The sequence below is a fragment of the Mixophyes fleayi genome, chromosome 3 (assembly GCF_038048845.1).
Source record: "Mixophyes fleayi isolate aMixFle1 chromosome 3, aMixFle1.hap1, whole genome shotgun sequence".
NCBI classification, from domain to species: domain Eukaryota; kingdom Metazoa; phylum Chordata; class Amphibia; order Anura; family Limnodynastidae; genus Mixophyes; species Mixophyes fleayi.
Genome location: NC_134404.1, coordinates 87,404,394 through 87,422,926, shown reverse-complemented (window position 1 = coordinate 87,422,926; position 18,533 = coordinate 87,404,394). Strand labels below are relative to the sequence as shown.

Sequence of the window (18,533 nt, the reverse complement as noted above, 5' to 3'; positions counted from 1 at the left end):
ATTTAGCCGTTATATAATCTAAAATATAAATAGAAATTGAGAAAGGCAATTTGGTATCTGTCTGCATCATAATCATCAACATCATCATTAGCGCCCTCGTCGCCTACACAAATCTCCCCCTCAACCTCTTCTAATTCCAAAGTGGCATCCTCAATTTGTGTATCACCGGCTACTCTCGGGCTGTTCAGGCTCACATCAGCAGAACTGCTGAAAGGGACCTTCTTTATGGGTACACTAACAGAATGCTCACGATTAGACATCCCACTGTTGGATGGACTCTCCACAGGGATTGGTGTCATTTGTGAATCAGAGCAAACATTATCCTCTAATGCCTTACTGTTATCTTGCAGCTCGGCTTTGACGCGTAACAGTAGTTGTGCACCACTTGTAGGCTCGGTAACATTTTTGGATCTGCCACTAATAGAGAAAGGCGAAGGCCTCATTCTCTCTTTGCCACTGCGTGTGTAGAATGGCATGTTTGCAATTTCTTTTTTATCGGCACTTAACTTTTCCTCAGTTACACTTCTTTTTCGCTTCAACACGGTACATTTTTTTTGGGGTGTGTTTTTTTGACTGATTTCAAAAGACTGTGTAGTTTGACATCGCCTTTCCCTGATGACGTACTGGGAACACTACCATCAGGACTGGTGACAGAACCTGGTTGCTCATTTTGCTCATATGTGGACTGCTTTGAATCCATTCTGAGCCCAAAGCACTTGCAGTGCTACAAATTGTTTTAGATACTGCTGCCAAATAGGACTTTTTTGACAGGCAGAAACATGTATTCAAAAGAATGGGGGACACCCCAAAAAAAAATGGGAGTTCTAAATATATTTTTTTGACACTGCTGTAATATAGGACTTTTTGGACAGCCAGATAAATTTCTGCAAAAGAATGGGGGACACCCCAACAGCACTTGGAGTGCCAGAAACTGAACAAAAACCCTTCTCTCTTCTTCTCTTACTGCTGTAACAACTGATTACAATGGTATTGAATACAATCAATCACTGTCCCTGCGCTGATATAGCCAGTGTGACCTAACCCTGCTTTCTCCCTCTGTCAAATGGCGATGGATTGCTGTGGAGGCTGGTATTTATGCTTTTCAAATCTCGCGAGAACCGAGCTCAGAAAAACGAATACGTCACGATGACATTTTGCCTCAATTTCGAATCCGAATGGGCAGGAGAGTACCGAGCGTGCTCGGCTTGGTACTCGGATACCCTAAATTCGGTAGGGTTCGGATCTCGGGAACCGAGCCCGCCCATCTCTACTTATTATCAACTCCATGGATTTTCACCAAGGTCTTGGCTGCCATGGCTATGATGATGGTCTTGTATCTGAATGATCTGTTGAAAGCCTACTAATCTTTTGGTTTTAGCCAGCTCTTGGGAGTCCCATGACCCTGTCAACTTTAATGGTGTTTCTGGGGATTCGCTTTCACACTGCTGTACAGTTTGTTCTTTTGCCAGAACATGGTTCCAGAAGCTTATTTGATGAATTCTGTCCAACCCACACACTACTATTTAGTGCTGCATGAGTATTGGTGGGGATTAGTTTTGACTTTAGGTTTTGGGTACCTTGAGAGTGCTACTTGAATTATCGCACGTCCCATTTGGAGTCAGGGAGTGGTCAGCTTCCTGTAATAAAGAGGGTTTTCCTTCACCACGTTTGGGTACATGGTCTCCTCAAAACTCCCATCTTATTTATAAATTTCTTGGAGTCATTTATCTAACTGAGCTCCTGGAAATTGTTACGAAAGGCCAAGTGAATTGGTGCTTCATTTATTGTTCAGAGAAGCCTCTACAGTGGCATTGTCTGCCGGGGCACTAAGGCCATGAGAAGCATCCTGTATTCACCAGTAAAGAGAACATTTTGTTCCAACCACCTCCGCAACCTTCATTCAGTGGGTGGACTTCCTAAGCCATCAAGCAAGTGGGACTCATCTGTGTGGAGTTTTGTATGTTTTCCCTGTGTTTGCATGGGTTTCCTCCCAGACTCCAAAAACATACTGGTAGGTTAATTGGCTGCTATCAAATTTGTGTGTGTGTGTTAAGGAATTTAGACTGTAAGCTCCAATGGGGGCAGAGACTGATGTGAGTGAGTTCTCTGTACGGCGCTGCAGAATTAGTGGCGCTATATAAATAGCTGATGATAATTCTGAAGTTTTTCAGGACCTAAATATGGGGGTCCCCAGAAATAAATGTTTTCTTTGAAGCTAAATCACTAGCTCAACCCTCTATGACGCAAGGAACTTAGTTTTTCACTTTGTCTACCTGTCTCTCCCATCTCCCTTTCTGATCATGTGGTTCCTGGTAAAGCTAATATTGGAAGAGGTGTGGGCATTATTCAATGTCCCCATTGGCATAGATAGCTCTGTTACTTAAATCTGTTTGATCTTATGTCCCTGTTTCTCAACAGAGCCTCACAGAATTGTCTTTAACAACATGGCTCTTGAAGCCATGATTCTTAATCAGAAATGACTTGTAAACCATGATGTGGGTACGGAAACTTTTTGTCTTCTCTTGTCTATTATAGTTTGATTTCGTTGTTCTACTTAGACTGGTGCAAGGAACAGGTTCAACCTGAAATGTTTCATATCTCTAGTTTGCTTCTTTTCCTCCAGATGTCTGGCCTTGATTTATCCTACGGTGCGGGTCTTTGTCCTCCTTCTAGATGTTAGTATTTTTACAAGGAGCGGGTTGTGTTCTGCCTGCTCTTCCTTTCTCCTCTTAGTGGTCTTCAACCTGGTTCAAAAGGTCATCTGAGGTGTTACTTTTGAGCCTCTTGTTCTACTGGTTTTTCTTACACTTGGATGTTTTGTTTTGCCCTCCTTGCTATTGTTTCAACGTGGCATGTATCCTGAGATGGTTGCTACTCATAATACATGGAAACAAGTACCATCCTTCCAGTTTAAAATGGTCCCTGGTTTTTAGATTAATCAGGAGTTGGTGGTGCTGTCCCTGTGTTCTTAAAAACTGCTCCTTGGGTGCAGGATATTTGTGCTTGCCATTAAAACCCGTGCTCCAAGTGTTTAGATGGACATAGACCAACTAGCCCAATCAGTTTTCTCTGAATCATCGTTTTCTTGCCTCCTTGCTGTGTTCATTGTAAAGTGTGTGTGTGTGGGGGGGGGGGGGGGGGTTTATGGGGAGAGGTTCCTTACTCCATTTCCCACTCTCTGTGCCCTTGCAGAAGCAGAGAAAAGAATTGAACAGTAAGTACAAAAGACCCTTGTAAACTGATGCATTCAGTAGTATATATTTGATATTGATACTATATCTGTTAAAAAGACACATAGGACAAGAATATATTGCTGGGGTAATTCAAGCAGTACAGCTGCACCTGAAATACATAATCTCCCCCTGCTAGTAAGTGATAGTAGATGGGAGGGATTTTTTTAGCATCAAGGTAATTTGGCCAACAGTTCCCAAACTCATTGAGAGGTCATTTTGCCCTGGCTAACACTTTCATTGAAATTTTCCTGTGCCCCAATGCGATCTCATTTTAACCAAGCTCTGTATAAATTTCTAGCTGTGATCTCTATTGCCTCTGATTCATTGTTGAAAGTGAAGGTCCCCACAAGCATATTAGATAATTATCAGAAAATACATTGGCGCATAGCCTGTTTTGTAGTATTTATAAAATCCTTGCCCTTACAATTTCCAGTGTAGTACCTATTTGCTGCCTTAATGTGTATTATGTAAGGACGTTCCAGTTCTCAGCCACTTTGTGGGCACATTCTTTGTATCTTGATAGGTATTTAGTATGACTTGTCAAGAAGTGCCTACAAAAGTTTGTACTAGATGTTTAGTGTTTAAATGAATATGTATATTTTTTGCTTGTTACTTGTTAACAATACTCACATATTCTATGTTTATTATCTGATGTGACTTCATATACAGACTCTGTCGCAAGCCATAGTCAAAGTGGTTATCCCAACAGAAAGGTACATTTTTTTTTCTTTATTATTACTCATTTGACTTTAGAAAATTTCCCCTACAAAATTACAAATAATTGGTTGGTGGTCTTGAGGGGATGATTGGGACTTCACTGAGCAACAGTTTATTAATGGCCGTCTGTTATTACTACACAATACATGTTAGTGCTAGATTAGTCATAAAGCCATTAGTGGTTTCTGTATTTAGGATTATACAGCCCTGGAACAAACCTATAAGAGGCAAGTGAATCATTCTCCACACTTCACTGTTACAGCAATTATTATTAAGTGTTAGGATATTTTAATGCTGTTGATTCCCCATTCTTTTACTTTTCCATAGAGAGAATATAGTGCGCCCGATGTTTTAAATTCCAGATTTCATCCTTTTCTTTAGTGCTTCTGCAAATCACAGTGCAAAAATGTATACTTAATGTGTTGATAGGGCAGTTGGAATACTTTCTCCTTTTGCAGTATATTTTTGTGATGTAGGCCATGGTTGGTCAGAACTGGATCAGGTTGGCATATACACTCTTGCTCAGTGAAGTGCAGTCTTTTCTTCAAGATGAAAAATACAACCTCACTTAAAATAAGTTAATCAGATTCCAATTCCCATTGACCTTTGACATTGGCCTTGGTGAGCAACACCACAGCTGAACTGTCTGCGGCAGCGGGGGACCAGGAAAACATCCAGGGAAGGATTGGGAAAGTATTTTGACCAGACATTGGTACGATCGACTCCAATAAATGTGGTTGTTGTTATAATTAAAGCACTTGACATAACTTTTGGCCAAAATGTAGCTTACACAATTTTTATTGTAAATTATAGCAATTTTGATTCTTATCCATTTATAATACACTATTCCCTCCCCTTACTAAAGTAATTGCCCTTTAAATACAAGATAAAAACCCATGTGATTTAGACAATTATGTTAACTTTTAGGGCAGCATATAGCTTAGTTATGAAGAAAAATGTCAAAGCAGAAAATGGCCTCTTTTTGTATCTGTATTGGTGCTCCACTGGAAATTTACCAGATTAATCTATGCACCAATGTGCTGTAGATGTGCTGCTTTCTCATAGTTGGGAATTACTTTTTCTTTTTTAAGTATTGATGTTGTTTTTGGGGTTTTTTTTGTTTTGTTTTTTTTATATATACATATATATATACACTATTTTATTTTATTTTTTTATTTAATTTAAGTAGGCATACATGTTTTATGATGAATGGACTTGACCCTATTTCTGTTCATACAGTGGTTTTTTGTTTTGGTTTTTATTTGTTTTGGTGTTTTTTTTTGTTTGTTTTTTTTACACCTAATTGTTTTATAGGAATCTTAGTTAAACCCCTACTTTTCTATTCTAAACTGTCATCAGTGGGTCTTGGCCTGTAAAATATCTGAAAGAATTCAATGTGTATTCAGGCAGTATCCTTCTGTCATTGAAGAGCTTGTGTTTGTTTTCTTAAAAACATTCCATTTTTATCTTCAATGATTTTTTTTATGGCCTTTTTAAGAGCCATCAATGGTATAATTGGATTTGTACATAAAATCACAAAGGATTTGTACAGTTTATTGAAATAATCCCAACAGTATCTTGTATAGTGACAGAAGGATTTTGCTGCTGCATTTCTACTCCATCTTTCATATGATTCTTTAACATAAACTGTTCTTGTATATAAAGTGAGCATAGTACTTATAAGTAAAAACCTTTTGGTTTTAATTGTATCCATTTAGAATTGTATTTTAACATACAGTATATGTAGACGCCCCATACATTAGTGTTGCATGACCCTATAGGTAAATGTTTCATTTTAAACCATGATATAACTTTTTTTCTCAGCCTGCCCTGGAAGCCAAATTAGTCTGTTTTACATGCTCCAGTGGGACTAATACTTTAGCTGCAGTAGGGCATCCCTGGTCTAGCTTGCACTACACAGCCCATTCAGCAGTGGCTTCACACACACCGATATCCTTCATTTTTATGTAGTATTGTAATGTCACTGCAGAGTGGCTAGTAATCAGTACAGGAGTTAGGTGGAGTGCAACTAGTAGGTAGGGTGTGAATACATTTTTCTTTAACTGTGCTGTCGTTGTAGGAATTTACTCGCTCTGATCCATCGCATGATCGAATTTGTGGTGCGTGAAGGGCCAATGTTTGAAGCTATGATCATGAACAGAGAAATCAACAATCCAATGTTCAGGTACAGATTTAGCTTTCTCTTTCTAGAAGTCCCAATGTCCCAGTACCACAAAACATGATGTCCTCTGCACTCTGTATTTCCAGGATTTATTGTAATTTATATGTGTGAGGGCAACTGTTGAAAAGGATTACCTTTGCTTCTCAGAGTAATAGTTCATGTATGAACCTAATAAACTACAATATACACACTATTTTATGATTAAGCTAGGAAAATTGGTAAGGTCATAAATTAATGTAATGAATTGTTTTTTTTGCAGGTTCTTATTTGAAAACCAGACACCTGCCCATGTATATTACAGATGGAAGCTTTACTCCATATTGCAGGCAAGTAATATACTAGTTTAAATGGTGAAATGTTATTCTCTTATTACATAATGTTTCATAATTGACAGCTTACTGTGGTTTTTTTTTTTAACTCTCCCCATTCAAGTAAACACAGCTCAAAAAACTTTCTCTTAATAATTGTATCTTTTAATTTAGGGAGATTCTCCCACAAAGTGGAGAACAGAAGATTTCAGAATGTTTAAGAACGGCTCATTGTGGCGGCCGCCGCCATTGAATCCATACTTGCATGGCATGACAGAGGAACAGGAAGTTGAGACTTTTGTTGAGGAGTCCATCAAAAAGGGATCTCTTAAAGAAGAGTATGTCTACATGCCTAACCATTACATTTGCGCAAGCTTCTGTATTGTAATTACCAATTATTCAATGGTGTATAGTTTAGACTGATGAATATTCAATAATTTAAAATATGCAATAATGTATTTTGAGAAAATCAGTCTATTTAGCACCATATTTGATGAACCTGGACATTCATGATTGATTCAAATATATTGCAACATTCTGCGTTCAGGGCACCCAGCAGCCGAGGATAATTTAAAGCTTATTTAGATAAACATCCCCACTTCATTTTTATTTTTTTGGGCATTGTGAAACGCAAATTGAAGGGAACCAGATGAATGTGACTGAAAGCTCTAGTAGAGTATAGGGATGAATTATCCCTATGTCTACAATTCCATTCAGGACACAGTGGAGAGCAACTTTTAAAAATTGTTTTGCTGCACAAGCTCGCATGGTCATGTCCTTTGACTACTTGTTACATTACATTTTTCATTATTAGTGGTCAATTAAAGGATTTATTTTCCTATCAGTTATATTTTTAATTGTAATTTTTGTGAGCACCAGATTCCAAATGGACTCTACTTACAAATAATATTTATTACTGGATTTTTGTGCCGTATGTTTCACAAGCTGATTTGTCATTGAAATTGTGTCAATTGTATATTTGAAAAGTGCAACTGTGCACTCCTTACATAGCAAAATCAGAAAAGGGCTTTATTCCATTCAGTTTGCAAACAATTAAACTTGAATTGTATTTTTATGAAGAAAAATAAAAAAAACAATTTTAAAATGTTGCTATAAAATGAATTTAGCTCCTCTTTTTCGAGAACAGGCACCCTACTTGGACTATTTATGCGTCACAGGTATCATTACTTCATAATTATATAGTTTGTGTACCAGCTACATGAATCGGAGTACTTAAATTTGGACTCTAGTACAAAGCTTGGGCAGCATGGTGGTTTAGTGGGTGTCTCTTCTGCCTCACAGCACCTGGGGTCATGAGTTTGATTCCCGACCATGGCCTTATCTGTGTGGAGTTTGTATGTTCTCCCCGTGTTTGTGTGGATTTCCTCCGGGTGTTCCTGTTTCCTCCCACACTACAAAAACATACTAGTAGGTTAATTGGCTGCTATTAAAATTGACCTTAATCTCTTTGTGTATGTTTGTTAAAGAATGTAGACTGTAAGCGCCAATGGGCAGACAATGATGTGAGTTCTCTGTACAGCGCTGCGGAGTTAGTGGCGGTATATAAATATTAGATGATGAACTCTGCAATATGGACATGAATTCATGAAATATTTTAAAACTTTCAGTGTTTCATCACTTATTGCACCTTCATTTGCTGTTGGAAAAAGTGTGGTGGCTTTTGTTGGGTACCAACATAATCGACCTACAAAATTCTGGCATATCTGTCAGCAATCAGAAGTGTAGAGCGGTTGGGATGAGGAGACTGCAAATAGCAGACACACAAAACATGAACCAGTCACTGTAGAAATCTTAAGCTGATGGCAACCATAACTGTTCTTCATTATCTATGTACTGTGTTGTGATTATAATTGTCAATTTCTGTTTTAGACAAAGGGACAAATTAGAGGAGGTTTTACGAGGCTTAACACCACGGAAGAATGATATTGGTGAAGCTATGGTGTTCTGTCTTAACCATGCTGAAGCAGCGGAGGAAATTGTAGACTGCATAGCAGAGTCTTTGTCTATCTTGAAAACCCCACTCCCTAAAAAGGTATGATTATTTAATTCTCTGTTACTTTTAGTGTATAAATACTTTACAGTACCTGTTTAATGAATCAAGTAATTGTCCTTGGTATTAATATTTCTTTGTCCTACAATTGGGTGACCCTGGACATTGGGGTATTGAGTGTTGTATAGAAGTGAGGGAACTTTAAATTTCAACATTTTATCTGAAGCTCCTCCCCTTCCCCCGCCTGCAGGAGTTATGAACAGTTTTTTCAAAGTGCCCTTGTGGGCAGAGGAGTTTGTTTTAGCTGTATAGCAGCTTTTAGTTTTCTCCCTCTCCCCCCAACCCCCCCGCCCCTCTTGTGTGGGCACGAGCCTCATAGCGGCTTTATTCATACCGCTCGGCAGTAATAGAGCCGGCCGGCGACAGACTGGGAGGGGGAAGCAGCAGTGCATTGCATAGCACAGACGTATGTGCAATGCCGGAGCGGAGATGCAAGTAGTGCCTCAGATGCCGCCTTCCAACTTCCATCGAGGGACTCCTTCGGGGGGAACCAATCGCAGGTAGCGACTGGGGGTGTGCCCCTGGAGGCTCGGGTGCCGATTACTCTTTAGCCAATACTATCGCTGATGTTGCCCAACTGACCCGTTCTCATGAGAAGAGTCCTTCTCTGATTCCCTCAGGTTTAGGGGTAGATTTTGGTGGACTTATGACCAGCCAGGAGCCAGTAGGTCCCAGGGTGGCAATCTAGGAGGAGCCACTTTGGACAAGAAGTTTGACAACTTCTGTGCAGAGGTTGGTCAGGGTTTCATCTTCCTTAGAAAGGATGATGGGTTCTGCTACACCTCTCATAAACGTAGAGGTTTGGTTACCCAGCCTGTGTTTGGGTCAGATTCTGACGAGTTCTCCCAAGGTGGATGCCTCAGTAACAAGGTTGTCCAAGCCGACCACAATTTCCATTTACAATGCGGCGAACATTAAAAATGGTGCTGACCGCAAGGTTAAGAGCATGCTTAGCTTTATTTTTGTGTCTGCATGGGCCTTTCTGCGACCCATTTTAGCCTCTGCATCATTTAACAAGGCTCTAGAGAGGTGTTTGGAGCAGGCTGGTTGACCAGGGTCTGAATTGTTGTCCATAGAGGAACAAATTCAGGGAGCCACAGAGTATTTAGGGCAGGGTTGTCCAACCCGCGGGCCGCATGCGGCCCAGCACGCCTGTAAATGTGGCCCAGCGGTTGTGGCAAGGGGGCAGCGCTGTTGATGAAAAAAATATCCTGAAAAAAAAAATACTTACCTTGCGTTCACGTCAGCTGGCGCTCCGGCTCCCTCCCTGGTCTCCTCCTCCGTGCGGTGCTCGCAGTGAATGTCGGGGGTGACGTCATCACACCCGACATCCATTGCGTAGCGCAGCACGGAAGAGTCACCCGCGCGAACTATCAGCAGCAGTGAAAGATTATCCAGTATCTTATTGTTGTTACTCTGAATTTGGACTTTCTGCACCATGCAATTATGAACTAGCTGTGTTCTCTGTATGTATCTATTATAAATATTAAGAGATGATTGTATTTTTAATATTTTAAACCATTTTAAATGTGCAGTGCTGAGTAGGGTGAAGTTATCACCCACTGTTACCCTCATCGGAGGCTGCTCCATGAGCCATTTTTCCCGCCACCCTATCTTTAAATCTCTGTAGATTTCTATTAGTCCTCCTGATGCTACCTATATCGGTGACCATTTCAAACTGGTCAATAAAAAAAATGATTCATGGGTGCAGAAAGAGAGGAAAAAGTATTTGGCATGTAATTCCCCGAACCCCACTAAGGGGCAGATGCAGGTAAGTTAAATTGCAGCTGGTAATGGGACTACTGCTTTAATCATGATTCTGCAACAGGTTTCCTAACTTTTACTAACTTCATTTCCAAGTACGTTTAATATGTTAACTATGTTTTCTATGTTTTTTTGGATGATCAGCTATCATTGGTGTTAGTGTATTTTATGTGCGGCCCAAACCAACTCGTCGTCTTCCAATGTGGTCCAGGGAAGCTAAAAGGTTGGACACCCGTGATTTAGGGGATGCGGTTCTAGATACTAAATTAATTGGGGCAAGGATTTCAGCTCCAGCAGTCTCTGCTTGTCGCATGCTTTGGTTAAAGGCCTGGGAAGCTGATGTTGGGTCCAAGCAGACTCGAGTCAATTTCTTTCTCTGGTGGTCTGTTTGGGCCTGAGCTATATAATTTTATCAGCCAGGGCACAGGGGGAGGGAGTATTTTTCTTCCCGTTAATGCTTCAAGAACTAGAGCTAGATTTCGCTCCCTTCAGTTCTCGAGGGAATTTCCTGGAAGAAAATCTAGGACTCCGTACCCCAGAGGCCAGACTTTGGTCCCCAGTGGGAATTTGCAGAGGGAGAGATAGGCTTGGGGGGGGGGGGGGGAGTGTAGGAGCTAGGTTCCATGACAAGCATTCAGCATGACAGGCATTTTGCCCACACAGATTCTTGTGTGGTGGGAGCCTGCTTACTACTTTTCCATGACCAGTGGCTAGAGTCCACTACAGATGCCTGGGTGAGAGGGATTGTATCACAGGGTTACGTTATAGATTGCCCTGGATCCCAACCCAGAAGACTTTTCACCATGGGATTTCATGCAGACAGGACAAAACGGCCTTGGATATTAAGGACGCTTATCTCCATGTTACTTTTAGGACATCATTGTCTTCTCAGGTTTGCTATTCAGTCCCTCCACTACCAGTTTTGGGTGCTGCCTTTTGGTATATCCACGGCACCAAGAGTTTCTACCAAAATTATGGCAGTCATGGCATCTCTGCTGCTTTCCAAGGGAATAAAGATTATTCCCTATTTTAACGATCTGCTAATAAAGGCAGAATTGACAGCCGTTTTCCAGGCTCGCGTGCAAGAGACTGCTCAGATATTAGAAGCCCACGGGTGGATTCTAAATCTGAAAAAGTCCAGACTGACTCCTTATCAGCGGATGGTCTTTTTGCGCCTTTGTTTCGACAACCAGAAACAGAGGGTGTTTTTACCGGCGGACAAGATTCCTATACTTACAGAACATTGTAATGTCTCTTAGCTCACAGACAGACTTTCATTCATTTTTGCATGAGAGTACTTGGCAAGATGGTTTCGACTTTCGAGTGATCCCATTTGCCCAGTTTTATGCAAGAGAGTTTCAACTGGAACTTCTCGCCAATTGGGACAAGTCCCACAATGTCTGTCCAGCCAGGTCATACGCCTTTCCCAGAGGTTGCATCACACGCTCCTTTGGTGGCTGAGGAGGGAGAAACTCAGCAGGGATCGCCGATTCTCTGTTTGGGAGTGGACTATGAATGCCAGCCGGGGTTGGGGGGCTGTCGCCCATTGTTCCGGTTTCAGGGTCTTTGGACTCTGGAGGATTCAAAGCTTCCAATTTAAGTGTTTGACTAAAACACTGTATGCAATTCTAAGTGGAACATATGCTGCAGGGAACTTTTTTAGAGAGAGTCAGACATTGCCACGACTGTAGCATACCTCAACCACCAAGGAGGAACAAGAAGTTCTCCTGCCATATGCGAGACCAGCAGGATTTTTCGGTCGGCAGAACGGAACTTTATGGCCATCATTGCCGTCTTCATCCCAGGTGTAGACAACTGGGAAGCAGACTTTCTGAGCAGACAGACTGTCCACCCAGGAGAGTGGTCTCTTCACCCAGAGGTCTACCACCAGATTGTGAGCAGATAGGGGCGACTAGATATTGACCTGATGACATAATGATTCAATTGCAAGTTGAACCGGTTCTGTTCAAGGGAAGAGATCCAAGGGCAGTCTTGGTAGATGCCGTGTCGACTCCTTGGCATTTCCACCTAATCTACATATTCTCCCTTGGTGGTATTGCTTCAGAGGATTCTGCAGAGGGTGAAGAGAGAGGGGATTCGGGTCATCCTAGTGGCTTCAGATTGCCCGTGAAGGTCCTGGTAAACAGACGTCCTCACCATGTCAGCTAGTCATTCGTGGCATCTTCCTCTGAGGCCAGACTTGTTAAGTCAGGGCCCGTTTTGGCACCTCTGTTTAAAGCAGCTAGCTTTGACAGCATTGCTGCTGAAGCCTTGATTCTGAGAACTAAGGGATTGTCTGATAGGGTGATCCAGACCATGCTCAATGCTAGGAAATCGATTTCAGCCAAGAATTACCACAGTGTGTGGAGACTTTGTATTGCCTGGTGTGAGAAGAAGGGGGCTTCCGTCTCTTCTTTTCAAACACCCAGGCTTCTTATGGTTTTATAGGATGGGCTAGAGGCATAGTACTCTGATGGTTCATGTTTCTACCCTTTCTGTCTTTTTTCAGAGAAGACTGCCATTATTGCTAGATGTTAAAATTTTGTTACATGTTCATCCCCCTTGCGTCTTTCCTGTGGCTTCATGGTATTTAAATCTGGTGTTAGATGCTTTGCAGCATTCATCATTTCAACCTTTGGACAAGGTAGAGTTAAAGATTCTGACTTTGATAACTGTTTTTCTTTTAGCCATTTCAACGGTAAGAAGGGTTTCAGAATTGGCAGCTTTGTCTTGCAAATCTCCGCTGCTTATTTTCCATAGAGATAGGGCAGTCCTTCGGGCCAGGCCTTCCTTTCAGCCTAAGGTGATAACTAGATTTCACCTCAATCAGGGTATAATTATTCCAGCTTTTGTCCACAGTTGGTCCCCATTGAAAGAGGGCTCTCTTCAATATCTGAGTGTTGTCAGGGTTCTGAGAACTTATGTTCAGAGGACTCTTTATGTTCGCAAGACAGTCTTTTGGTCCTTTACAAGGCCCATAAGAAGGATTGACCAGCATCCAAAATATCTATTGCAAGATGGATTAAGTCAGTAATCCATCAGGCTTACAGGGGAGCAGGGTTGCCCGTTTCAGAGATTGTTAAAGCACATTCCGCCAAGTCGGTGGGGCCGCCTTGGGCGGCTCGGCATGCGGTCTCGACTGAGCAGCTGTGACGGGCTGCCATCTCCTCCTCTATCAACACCCTTACAAGGGTTTATAAGTTTAATGTGTTTGCATCTAAGGATGTCAGCTTTGGGAGGAAGGTGCTGCGCGCACTGCCTCTACTAAAACCCACCCATAAGAGTAGCTTGGGAATGTTCCCAGTGTCCAGGGTCACCCAATCAGAGGACATAGAAAATAAAATTTTATATTTAGTTAAATCCTTTTCTCTTGCTCCAGTGTGGGACACCAGACACCTTCCCCTTTTTTACGCTCTGGTTTTCCTCTCCTTATGGTGTGTGTTCCTACCCTGTCCTGTGGGGCTTAGTTAGAAGATAACTGGTCACAGCGGGCACTATGGAGTGGGAAGTGGAGAAGCTTCAGCTAAAATGTTGAAATTTAAAGAGCCCTCGCTACTATACAACATTCAATACCCCAGTGTCTGGTGTCCCCCAATGGAGTAAGAGAAAAGGATTTAATGTAAGTATAAAATCTTATTTTTATACATTCCTTGTCTGAGTGGAGCTTAGTCTAAATTCTCCCACACAAATGCACCAAGGGTAATATTAACCTACCGCTATATGTTTGCACTGTGGCGCTGGGGTGGAATCCATTCAAACTCCACAGTGCTTTGTTCGCAATAGAACATTGTGAGGCAGCAGTGCTTATCACTGTTGCTACCCACTAATGTTGATGTTGGTATTAATAAATTAAACTATTGTTACTGTTTACTTATTATGTCAATTGTGCTCTACAGATTGCTAGACTCTACCTAGTGTCTGATGTCTTATATAATTCTTCAGCTAAAGTCGCCAATGCATCATACTACAGAAAATTGTAAGTATTTAAGTTTTTAATACAAAACCAAAACACATTTTTTTTTAAAGGTCAAATTCTAAACAAGAGTATTCACATGTAAATTCAAATGAACTTTCCTGGTTTTTATTTTTTGTTTTTTGTTTTGTTTTTTACAATGGTAAAAAATAAATTTTTAGTCTAACAGGCTAGAATAGCTAATTCTTGAATGATGTAGTGTGAGTATACAGTCAAGTATTGCATATTGCAAAACACGCTGAACCTAGTACAAATCGGCATATTTGTGTAAAATGCATGTTTCCCTCCTTGTACTGATCTGTGGAATAGTGTAATATTTATTCATTTTATATAATTTGTACTAGAGTGCTGACATGCAGATTGTCCTAGTATATGTGATATGGATTAACAATTCTTTATTATCTACTTCAGCTTTGAAACAAAGTTATGCCAAGTTTTTGCCGATTTAAATGCCGCCTACAGAGCTATACAAGGTCACTTGCAGTCAGAGAATTTTAAGGTAAGTGAATATTGCTGGTTACTATGAAATTTGTCTTTATTGCCTTGTGTGATATTCTTTCATTTTAAAAATATTTTTTTTAAAAAAAAAAAAAAACACGTACTAAAAATTTCATGCTCTTTGATTCTCTGCTATGGGTAATATTTTCAGTTTACACTGATAGCCCCTTTTCAAAATTAATGGTATGACCGCAAATGTAATTTTTTCAAAAGCTAACAAGCTTGGGGAAAACATTGCATCCTTACTTACCTCAAAAGTACAAATCTACTAAAACCATAGCAACCATTCAGCAATTATTAAATAATCCTCTATCTGCTAACAACTACACCTTTCTGCCATTGCTCTGACCCTGTTGATGTGATTGGTTTTCTCAACATATGCATTTTGGATTACATATTACTGCAATGTAATAAGGGAATAATGTCTTGTCCATTGTGGAAAACACTGAACTGCTTCCTAAGCTGTGTCCACTCTGTTCTTTCCATGCAGCAACGAGTCATGGCTTGCTTCCGTGCCTGGGAAGACTGGACCATTTATCCAGAGCCCTTTTTAATAAAATTACAAAACATTTTTCTCGGTCTTGTAAATATAGAAGAGAAGGATGTTGAGGTAAGCACATTATCAAATGGCAGCCAACTGTAGTGTGGCATAAGAAAATATGCCACCTGTATGTATACTGCCATGTAAGTAGATTATCCTAGTCAGGTCTACCAGTTCACAATAGTACCTCTGTTCCTGTTGTGCTGATAGGAGGTAGTTGATGACTTGGACGGTGCCCCAATTGAGGAAGAATTAGATGGTGCTCCACTGGAAGATGTTGATGGAATTCCTATTGATGGTGCTCCACTTGATGACCTGGACGGTGTACCCATAAAGTCACTTGATGATGACTTGGATGGAATTCCATGTAAGAGTTATCTTATTTCTGCAGCTACATATGCTGCACATCTACTATTCTTCACTTGCTTTAGTGCTCCTTGAATGACTTCTGTTTTATTTTCCCTTTTATTTATGAAAAGTGGACCTTGGTGACGACTCTAAAAAGAATGAGCCGATTTTCAAAGTGGCGCCATCTAAATGGGAAGCAGTAAATGAATCCGAGCTAGAGTCACAAGGCGAGTGTCCACATAAATATAATAAATGCCCCTTGCAGTGTAAGTTTGTGATCTCATCCCAAACCAGCGTGTACACGTGTGTAGCATGTCTACTCGCCTTTTTACTAATTGTACAATTGTTCTGCTTTGTTTTAATAATAAGTGGTGTTATTCATGCTTTGTTTTTTTTAGCTGTTACCACATCTAAATGGGAATTATTTGACCAACATGAGGCTTCTGATGAAGAAGAAAATCAAAAGTAAGAGGAGGGTCATAGGGCTGCAATTTACCTGTAGGCAAACATTGGCTCTGTATATTCATGATCATTTAATAATTCTCAAAAAAAAAACCTAGCATTTGTCTGGTCTCAGCTGACCCCTTCAGACATGCCCCCTCACATGCCATAAACTGATATAGTTTTAAATCCAAAATTTAATCTTACATTTATTAGTTTCAGTAACATCAGTGGGAGCTGCCATGCTGCTTTCTTGGCTTAGGTGTAAAACTAAATATCCTACATAGCCAGTGATGCAACAGTGTCCCCAGAGACCAGGTTATCATGCATAATTGCAGTAATCACAAATTGCCACGCAATTAATTTCGAATAAAATAATAGTTGTATTACTGCTGGTACTGTTTAGAGTTTAATGCTGTAAATGTTCTATAAACTTATTTGCACCTGATTACTCTAATTTAACCTCTTGCTCATGAAACCTGAAATATGGATCATACATGTTATGTTTCAATGCAGCCAAGAAGAGGACAGTGACGATGAAGAGGATACACAGAGTTCTAAGTCAGAGGACCAACACTACTACAATCCAATTAGGGACGACCTGTCCGATTCCAAATCTATGAAATACTCTGAAATGACCGAAGAAAAGCGCATCAAACTTCGTGAAATTGAAGTCAGTGCAAAGTTTCAACAATTAGTCTTATGTCCTGTTCTAAAATAAGCATTTCATGTTTTTTATTCAACAACAAAATGTTTGCACGGATGTAACCTAACAAAGGATTCAGCTGACTTCAATAGATAGCTTTTTATCTGTTTTTATGTATAGTTTCTACAGATAAACACATCCAACCTCTGAATGAAATAATCATAAAACTACTACTAATCTTAAAATAACAAGTGAGCATAATTATCTATGAAATTAGTTTTATTTTAAAAAAATTCTTTTTTTAAAATGTAAAATATTTTGAAGGATTTTTTGGGTGTTTGCCTTCTATGTCTCAAAGTGGTGCAGTATTAGTTTAATGATGTTTGTCTTCAGTCTGCGTGGCACAGTCACAGCATAATCTGATATCACACTGCAGTGTGTAATTACATTGCAGGTTACTTACTAAAAATCAAATCCAAATATGCAGTAACCCGAAGCAATCATTAGACTCTTAATCATTCTTGTGTTGGTTAATAGTCATTACTAAATAAGTTTGATTGTGGTATAGCTTTCTGACATGATTAAATGCTATTTACTACAGTTAAAAGACCTGCTGCATTCGCAGTTAACTCAAAACTAGAGGCCCCAGATCTGATACTGGTGGGTGAATAAAGGGTAGTGAAAACATTTGCACTGACTGTTAGTAAGTTCTTTGAATGAAAGATTACTAATGTCACCTCCTGCAGACTGTGGTTGATGGAAGTTTAATGTAATTTCATTCATTTGTATTGTTTAGTTAAGGTGACTCTCCGCGTGTGGTTAATGTTTTTTTTTTGTTGTTGTTTTAGCTGAAGGTAATGAAGTTTCAAGATGAAATTGAATCTGGGAAAAGGCCTAAGAAGTCCGGGCAGAGTATTCAAGAACAAGTTGAACACTATCGAGACAAGTTGCTACAGAGGGTACAATTGCTTCTGCACTCTTATTCATCTCTCATGTTTTGTTTACGTTTGCTGGGTATCTGAGGAGCCTCCACCTGTACTTATGTTTGGTTTTAAACAATTATTATATATGGAAGAAACAGAAGAATGTTTGGGGTATTTTGAAGAATAAGCAATACTACCTCTTTGGTAAAGCTCAGTGTGCTGTTCAGTTCATCATGAATATCTGCTCTTACTTTTTCTGTTTAGTAAAACTGGTCTTTAGTGTGTATGCATGTGTTCATTTTGCTGCAAATGTACCTGTTGTGACTCCAGAAACCTAATGACCCATTCTATATACACTGCCGGGTATTCCTTTCCCTGGGGAGATTGTTCAAGTGAACTTTAATAAATGGTCTCAAGGTTCATTAGAGCATCAGATTAGCAGTTAAGTGAAACATTCAAGACATAATGGAGGTGTAGAGTATCCGGAACAAAAGATCACCTGTAGTCGGTCTCCTGCTTATCTGATAGCCACCTGGCTTTGGGGTCTGTCATTTCTTTCAACTTATAAAAGGTTAATGATTCCACTGATAACCTGTGTGAAACTGGAAGCCTTTCTCACATTGACCAACTGATTCTACCAGATAGAGAACTTATGTCATGCAAATGTGTGTTGGCTGAGGTTAGAATAATTTGCTTGGTGTTGAGTAACATTGATGAGTGTGGTGCAAATGTGATGGCAAATTAATATAAATGGATACACCCCCCCCCCCCCCCCCACACACACACACACACACTTTGGCCATATTTTGAGAATAGCTTTGGACAATATTTTCCATACCGTTTTTAGAATTTAATTGCACCCTAATGGATGTTATGCATGTGTTCTTG

General features: G+C 40.2%; 1 protein-coding gene across 4 annotated transcripts in view; it reads left to right on the top strand.

Annotated features, from left to right (window-relative positions):
• The window catches only part of U2SURP (U2 snRNP associated SURP domain containing), a 50,372-nt gene that overhangs the window by 26,653 nt on the left and 5,186 nt on the right, over positions 1-18,533 (top strand). For 2 of the 4 annotated variants that reach the window (XM_075201927.1, XM_075201926.1), the window contains 13 exons: positions 3,903-3,946; positions 6,031-6,135; positions 6,392-6,458; positions 6,615-6,778; positions 8,331-8,493; positions 14,172-14,251; positions 14,660-14,747; positions 15,237-15,356; positions 15,498-15,654; positions 15,767-15,901; positions 16,034-16,100; positions 16,593-16,749; positions 17,571-17,681. In XM_075201927.1, the coding sequence (XP_075058028.1) occupies positions 3,903-3,946; positions 6,031-6,135; positions 6,392-6,458; positions 6,615-6,778; positions 8,331-8,493; positions 14,172-14,251; positions 14,660-14,747; positions 15,237-15,356; positions 15,498-15,654; positions 15,767-15,901; positions 16,034-16,100; positions 16,593-16,749; positions 17,571-17,681 (1,458 nt within the window). The remainder of the gene's footprint in view (positions 1-3,902; positions 3,947-6,030; positions 6,136-6,391; positions 6,459-6,614; positions 6,779-8,330; positions 8,494-14,171; positions 14,252-14,659; positions 14,748-15,236; positions 15,357-15,497; positions 15,655-15,766; positions 15,902-16,033; positions 16,101-16,592; positions 16,750-17,570; positions 17,682-18,533) is intronic. The other 2 variants (XM_075201929.1, XM_075201930.1) reach the window with 2 other exon arrangements.